Genomic DNA, 8,558 nt, shown 5'->3' on the forward strand with positions numbered 1-8,558 from the left:
AGAGGGGGGGGGGGGGTGGACATGACAATTGGGGGGCACTTTTTGGTGGGGTTACATTTGCCTTTTGAGTGAATATTTTTTTTCTTAATGAGCTTAGATTATATAAATATATATAATGATTTTAGTATAATGAAAAATATTTGGGGTATGAAAGATTTTAAAATCTTTTGATATTTTTAACATAAATGCAGTATATAATTTAGTAAATAAGAGTTATAGTATCATCTACCTTAAATAAATAGATTGGGGAAAAAACTTACCTTAAAATATCCTATTCTTCAAGTTCTTAAACAGGTTAAGTTGGTGACCGTTACATTTATTCCAAGATCCGTATAATGCATATAGAATTTATGGTATGCTTGCCTTGAAGAATATTTAATAGCTCTAAACTTCATTCTAGTTAAGTTATGTGGAGAATTTTTTTTTCCCCTAATTTAGTTGAGATCCTGATGGATTGTTTAATTATGTTAGTCATTATTGATTAAGAAAAATGAGAATTAGAATAATTTGATTATTTTGTTATTGAATTGATTTTATGGTTTGATGAATGTTAGAAGATTCGTGACCGTAGAGTAATAAATTAGTGTCTCAACATAATAGGAGTTTCCAACACAAACACAGATAAAAAAAAAAAAAAAAAAGGGGGGGGGGAACACGTTAGCTTGTCATAGAAGTCGTAGTTGAAATTTGTTGGAGTCTCTCTCATGGGTTCGGCTTGAATCACTAGCATTTGTGCCTCGTCGATTGTAAGATAATAATCCTCTTTGATGTCTTCATTCTCTCCCATGTTACTATCTATTTTTTCAATGGACCCCTACTCGGTGAAAAATAGCATTATTGTATTTGGACAATCTAATACAATGTGCTCAACTTCATAACAATTGAAGCACTTCATAACTCGGATAGATTTTGGAGTGTTGGTGGGCTTTACCTTTTCTCCACTCTGGATTGGTTTCTCCTCATGCAAAGTGAGCTTCGGTGCTCCACCAGGTGTACTTTTGCCACTGAATCCAATGATTGAACCCTATTTGAAGGATGATGTGGACATGATGGATCCCTACTCGGTGAAAAATATCAATATTGTATTTGGACAATCTAATACAATGTGCTCAACTTCATAACAATTGAAGCACTTCATAACTCGGATAGATTTTGGAGTGTTGGTGGGCTTTACCTTTTCTCCACTCTGGATTGGTTTCTCCTCATGCAAAGTGAGCTTCGGTGCTCCACTAGGTGTACTTTTGCCACTGAATCCAATGATTGAACCCTATTTGAAGGATGATGTGGACATGATGTTACAATATTGTCTCTACACATCTAAGATTAAGGTTTCTACATCGAGTAAAGGCTTATATGTTTATAGTTGTACCACATTACTAGTAGATGACCTCAGTTCTCCAAAATATCATGCTACTATGTGCACCTTTAGTTCCATAAACTCATACTTTAGCATGAGTTCATAAAATTATGTTGTGTCCTCGTTCATAGGAGAATCTCTCTGGCGCTTGTGATAGAGTTTTATGAGCATATACTATCGTTAATGAGGGGAGTTATTTGCATTATATTTTCTTTTGCATATTAGAACATGTAGTGATTTTATTTTTTCTCTCATACTAACTTAGGTGCTTTAAATTTTCCAACCATAGAGATGCACTCTTCTTTAACTTAATGACAACTAGCTTTACAATTTCGTCCTATGAGATATACTTATACTCAAAAATTTGTTCCACTATTCATAACCACTCGATGACTTAATCTGGATCTGACAAGTTAATCTTCACTTCAAAGTCCTAGCTTTGCATCTGATATTTCATGTTGAATCATTTAGATATTATATTTTCATAAGTGGAAACTTCTTGATGGAAAGGTTTCACTTCTTCCATCAATCTTTTAAGTCGTCTTTGTGGCTATGGGTGACCTCTCCAGGTTACTTCCTCTCAAAGGTCGTAAACTTTTATTACATTTGGAGGATTTCTCTCTCTATGTCTTCCATAATGGCCTCCTTAGCATCCCATTGATGGTTTCTCCTTAGTGGCATGATACCTTTTTCTTTCGATATAAGTATTGACAAAAAATGAAAATATTATTTAGGTTTAGGGTTATTGCTAGGGCTAGATGGAGATGTGAGGGTTTTTTTTTTTTTTAGTTTAGGTTGTATGAATTCTTGATTTAATTGTATGAATGACAAATCCTTAAAAAATTAATGTTAAATTGTCTCTGATACTAGATAATACCATTCTCAAGATCCTAAAAGGTATTTATGAAGGGAATTTAGTGGGGGTTGGGTTTTAAAATAGTGAGTGAACTTTTAATGGAGTTTGGACAGGGATAGGAGGAGAAATCTATAGTTAGACTGCAGATTTGAGAGATTCGGTTGTTGTTCAGACTAAAAATAGGAAGTTGATAGTGAAATGGTGAGGTGTGGATGTTGAGGGGGATCCACCTCCTATTCTTGAGCTTGATACTGACACGCCACTTGCGAAAGGAAAAAGATATAATGATTTTAAAGCATAGAATAGATATTACAACTTTCACATTAAATCCAAGCTAAGGTCTCAAAACAACAAAAAAACTACATTTAAAAAATTCCTAATATAAAATAATCTAATCAGAAAATCAGAAAGAAAAAAAATGCTGAAATGGGTAATGAGATGGTGTCCCGAGGACTATAGCTTTTCCATGATTATGGAAATTAACAATTCTCGTTCAGGAACTCCACTCAAGATCACAAGATCTCATATATTTCGTAATGTTGTAGATTATTATGGAAGTGAGGGCTCCTGAATCATATAGTTGGCATACTTAAGCAATTTCTTCCTTCCATATTGCATCATGCTCAAGCTTCTTTTATTTTTTGGGAGAGATATAGCTGATAATCTTTTGCTCGCTAATGAGTTTCTTCAACGTTTTAATAGCATTAATTACCCTAAAGCCTTCTAATCTAAGATGGATCTACAAAAAGCTTTTTGACATAGTTTATTGAAACTTTAACTATTATAGAATGGCGGCTTTGGATTTTCTTACCCAATTCATTGGGTGGATAGAGGCTTTGCATTGCTCAATTCTATTTTTCTAAGATTATTAATAGTGAATTCCATGGTTACTTTAATACTAATTTTGGGCTTATACAAGGTTGCCCCTTATTGTCTTATCTCTTTACTATTATTATGGATGCCTTTTCTAGACTTACAAATCTTCATTTTTAAGGTGCTTTCTATGGGCTTAGTAATCATATTATTAACCGTCTTATTTATTTTGATGGTCTCTTTTTATTCAGCAAAATCCCCATGGCTTCAACTAGATGTAAGATTTATTTGCTTTAAATGTTCAATTATGCTTCCAATTAACATGTTAGTACTTCCAAAATTATTATTTGCTTATCTAAAACAGTTCAAAGGCATCTCAAACATAGCGTTTGTGAACCCTTGTCCCTTCTAAACTTAAAGCTATAAATTGCCATAGAATTCTAGATATATTGAACACTTACCTAGGAGGATGGAAACAAAAAGTCCTCACATTTCTCGACAGACTTCAACTAGTTCATGCTACCATATGGAATTATCTTCACTATTGCTCATTTTGTATGGTTTTAAATGAATTCTAGATTTTTTTTTTCTAATGATCTTTCTCTATGGAGATCATCAGCAAGAAAACTTCTTGTTAGTGGAATTAAAAGCAAAAATTGCACTTCAAAAAGGAGCTCCCTCATTATGTAAAGATACTCCATGTTTTTAAGAATGATATTTGAGCTCTTATAGACTTGTCAGGTGATGCTTTCTATTGCCTCTTCTCTTCTTTCTGCCACATGGATAGTTTCATCATAGCTGATTCTTTTGGCTATGACTCCCCTTGGAAGGAAATTTACATATATATATTGCACAAATGCTTCACATTTACATATCTAACGCCTAAAATCTGATATTTATATCTATGACACGTTGATGTTATAAATTTATGTATGAAAATATTTATTTCACCTTTTAAAAGTTAATAATAATGATATTTTTTTTATGTGATAATAAAAAATTTGAATGTTATACATGTAAATATGAATGTTTTTCACCAAATCTTCATAGAAAAGGAGCATTGATGTTTCATGTTCAACCTAGTTGGAGTTCATAACATTCTCATTTGTTCCTTTGGTTATGTAATTTTTTTAGCCAACTTGGTGGTTTTCACTTTGCTTTTTTCTCTTCTTCATTTTAATCAACTTTAAGTGTCTGTTTGGGGTTGTTGCAGCGTTTTAAAAAGATGGTTGTAAAACCACGGTGGATAAAACTTCTTAGGAAACTGCGGTGAACATTATAAATATTTTTTTTCAAAAAATTCAGACAGTAGTTTTCTTATAGCCACCGCATTTTACCAAGTCCGACTGAAAAAAAAAATAACTTCCTACCAAAAACTTTTAGAAAACAGTAAAAAAACAGTTTCTCAAATAAAACTATTATGACAGTCTGAAATGCAAAGCAGACAGAAAGCCGCCCCAAACAGACCCTAAATTTTGGCACTTTGATTATAACTCTCAATTCCCCTTTTTATATTGTATAGCTTCTCTAATATATTAATGTAAGTGTATTTTCATGTCATACCCCCAATCAAATAAAGAGCCACACAAAATATCAAAATTCAACTCAACTTCATTTAAATAGATGCATCAAGATTAAGAGCATGCATACATAGACACGCCAAAAATATGATATTTAACTCATATAAATAAAATGGAATTTAATCTTATTTTAATGCAGACCTTTTCTCTTCAACAATAAGGATTAATGATGGATTCGAAGCCCATTTCATTTTTAAATGATTAACAAATCTTTTCATACAAAATGCATTTTTCTTGATTAATCTACATCCTCCAATATAATTTTTAGATGTAATATAACTCATACAAAATTTTGATATGAATCACATCATTTCTGCTTAATCTGCAACTCACATCGCAGCAGAACAATTTGAGTTGATTAGAATGTATTGGCAAAAGAAAATTGAATGAATGATATACTAAATAATCATGCCATTTCGAGTCAATCTAGCTTCAATCAAGTTGGATTCAAGATAGATAGACATTGTTAGCCCCTATGCTACATAGGGTTTGATTGGGGCCAAATGTTATTTACTAGAGTTAAATTTGAGTCAAATTCAAACACGACACGTTAACTAACCGACAGCCCTAACATTCATAATACTATGTTCTTGTGTTTAATTAAAAGGTTGTTTCATTTGTTGAAAAAGACAAACAATGTAAAAGTAATGTATTGCATTTTGAATAATTCAAATTTGTTCACTTCAATGTAAAATAAATTCAACACTTCATGTTTTGTTTTTATTTAGTTAAGAAAGATAAAATCAATGTGAAATATGTCCATTAGTAGTGATAGTGATGGCAGCCGCTAAAGACGGCACCGCGTGGCAATGACCGACAAACTACCAGCAACCAGTAGGGGTAACAACGACCATTCAACAATTTACAGGTAGCGGTGCATTTAGAATTCACCCAAATCTAATGATTTCTAATACATTAAAATTTAACTAAAGCATAAATTCAAAATGCATTGTAGCTTTGCATTGTGATTATTTTTCCTCCGATCAAACACCAAAATTTTAAAAAATCCTAGAAAAGAAATGCATGAATAATCATTTTTTTTCAATTTTATACTATTATTAATATATAACTTTAAAATTTTGCAAATTCAACTTAATGAATTGTTGGTTATGTAATTGGTTATGCGCCTCAACGAATATTTGATCAATATCACTTTTAAGCATAAGGAAAAAAAAAACCAAATTGTGTGCTCAAGTCATGTTCATAGCTCTATCCATCTCTCATTTAACTTTGTTATTCATTAACAGCAATCTAATACTTTTTCTACATGCATTAACAAGCCTAATGAATTTCATACAAGTGTATATTAATCGCTATAAATGGGCTGCATAAGAATTAAAATATTAACTGGTACAAAAGAAGACCAACGAAGCAGCAGAAAGAACTGAAAATTTAAAAAAAATTGAACTATGCAGCTTTATAAAGTAAATATTTAATGAGAATTCACGAGTTATAGGATAATGCAATAGTAATGATTATAAATAGAAAGATTTACATACATACCACTCAGTTTTTATGTATTTACAATTCTAAAATCTTCATCAACACAGATTTAGAACAACAAAAGAGCAAAAGCAATCAAGTATAAAAAAGCTTAAAACAAATGAAGGCCAAAGAACACTCAAGGAAGTATCATCAAAATGCAAAATGATCAAGGTAGGATTTGTAAAAGTGGTGGTAAAGTTGCTATTTTTTGGAAAATTTGAATCAAGCCGAACGCAAGCATACTATTCATAAGACAAACCAAACACGAATCAATTTCGAATAAGGCTCACACACAAAAAAAACACGTGAGTGGCTCACACCGGCTCGTTTACGCCCCTAAATTCATAATAAACAAGCAATTGCAGCTACATAAATAGTTATTCTAGTAAAGCTTATCATTCCATCCAAAACATACAACATAATTTAAGTAGACTAAATTAGATTTACCTTCAACAATTAGCTTTTCAACTTGAGCAAGACTGCAGATAACCAAACCTCAGTAGGGATTCCATGGCTTCAGTATTTAACTCTATCAGTTACTGCAATTAATCGCTTTAACAAAAGCACTGAGAAACATATAATATGCAGCTAAGACAGAAAAAATGATATTTAATCAATTGGAAGAAAATAAATAATAGAAAGTAATTTTCATCAACAGTAAAAAAATAATATTAAAAACAAATTACTTATATTTCTCAGGCTGTAGCATATACATGAAGATCCCACCTGCAACTGAAACATTTAGAGACTCAGACAAACCTGCCATTGGAATGCCAATAAGTTCACATGACTTCAACGCTTGATGTGAGAGACCGCGTCCTTCACTGCCTAAAACAAGGCAGAGAGGTCTATCAGAGAGAGAATCTGCGAACTTAGATGACAGAGGAGAAGTTTGATTAGATGATTCTTCGCAATGGTTCTCTGGATGCCCGGCCAGTATCTTCATCTGGAATCTGCTAGTAAGAGTCTCTAGATGGAGCCAATTTCCATAAATAATGGGGATCTGAAAGGAAGCTCCTCGAGCTGCTCGGAGCGCCTTTTCGTTGAAGGGATCACAGCAGCCATGTAGAAGAAAGACGACATCCTGCAAATGATTTGAACGACTAAATCTCTTTGGGGACCAAAGGTACTCGCCAATAAAGAACTGTAAAAAAGAGTTTTTTTTTTTTGGGAAGTTTACATACAAAACACCTAATTCCTGTGTATTTACGCATCTAACACCTATATTTTGTTTTTTTAGATTTATACAACCCAAATGTTTGACATCATATCAAATATACCACCATTTTAACTTTTATAATGTGAAATACACCTTTTCATGCATAGGTAAGGTAGCATGTATGTAAAGGTGTTAGATGTGTAAATACATAGGAATTGAGTGGTATATATGTAAATATTCTCTTTTTTTGTCATTATGATGGGTAATGAAGAGAATAGGGTATGGACAAAGTCAAAGAGATGATAAGAAATGAAAGTCAAAAGTATCATACATACCACCCAACTCCTATGTATTTATCTAACTTCTAAACTTTGCTTGTTACATTTATACCAGCAAAATTATTCATATCACATAAAAATACCACCAATTTAACTTTTAAAAGTGAAGAACACCTTTTCATGAATAGATAAGAAGATATGTATGTAAAAATTAACGTTAAGGTGCTACATATGTAAGTACATAGGAATCGAGTGGTATGAATGTAAATCTTCCCAAGTATAATTATATTCAAAGTAAAATATGTTCATCGCCCAACAAAAATATATAGCAGAATTATAGAAGGATACAAGAAAACTAGTTTCCAAATCAGTCGCTACAAGTATTGAGCCAAATCAGAAGATAGAGGAAGAAAAAGAAGAAGCAACATCATTTCTCTATCAAGCACAGACGTCGACATAAGATAGGAACACCACAAAGGGAAATGTCACACTGAAAAACAAGAAAAAAAATTTACAAACCCCAGGGGCTCCTTTATTTTTCTTAAATTAAATAAAACTTTTTTTTTTTTGTTTAAAATCACATCCAGCACAATGTCAGGAACATTGAAATAATGAGTTGTACATCAAAAAAAAGGTGTGCAATATCTAATATATTGAATGTCATATCGTAATAATAAAATACTAGCTATAATAAAAACAAAAGAAACTTGTGAATACATCAATAACATATATAGATCTTACCCATTTGAATGCCATAGATGACCTTATTAGTGTGCCAAGATTACCTGGATCCTGTATTTGCACTTTTGATTAGTTAGCAAGTGGAATCTCTTTAAAAAACAATGTAAATGAAAAGGAAGTTGATGTTGGGTGTCATAGGGTCTGTAATTTTTAATACAGATCTAAAATGCAAAATAGCGCTTGAATTAATTAAAAGATTTGTGATTTTGTGATGCTTGTTTTCTAGATGAAATTCAAACAATTTTAATGAAATACATGCAAATCTTGTTGGGAAGCAAACTATCAACAA

General features: G+C 32.0%; 2 protein-coding genes across 3 annotated transcripts in view; both read right to left on the bottom strand.

Annotated features, from left to right (window-relative positions):
- LOC110020638 (gamma-glutamyl peptidase 3-like) overlaps positions 1-6,938 on the bottom strand; it is a 9,914-nt gene extending 2,976 nt beyond the window's left edge. The window contains exons 1-2 of one of the 2 annotated variants that reach the window (XM_020718827.1): positions 6,851-6,938; positions 6,539-6,586 (exon numbers count right to left, since the gene is read on the bottom strand). The gene's annotated coding sequence lies outside the window, so the exon portion shown is untranslated. Of the gene's footprint in view, positions 1-6,538; positions 6,631-6,850 lie in introns of both variants that reach the window. The other variant, XM_020718819.1, reaches the window with a different exon arrangement.
- Positions 6,637-8,345, bottom strand: LOC110020659 (rRNA methyltransferase 3, mitochondrial-like). Its single transcript, XM_020718838.1, has 2 exons — positions 8,270-8,345; positions 6,637-7,175 (listed from the first exon to the last, which is right to left on the bottom strand). The coding sequence occupies exons 1-2, from the start codon at positions 8,282-8,284 to the stop codon at positions 6,774-6,776; spliced, it is 417 nt and encodes a 138-aa protein (XP_020574497.1). The 5' UTR covers positions 8,285-8,345; the 3' UTR covers positions 6,637-6,773.
- Between the last annotated feature and the right edge of the window lie 213 nt (positions 8,346-8,558).

The sequence above is a fragment of the Phalaenopsis equestris genome, unplaced genomic scaffold (genome assembly GCF_001263595.1).
Source record: "Phalaenopsis equestris unplaced genomic scaffold, ASM126359v1 Scaffold000002, whole genome shotgun sequence".
Lineage (NCBI taxonomy): Eukaryota > Viridiplantae > Streptophyta > Magnoliopsida > Asparagales > Orchidaceae > Phalaenopsis > Phalaenopsis equestris.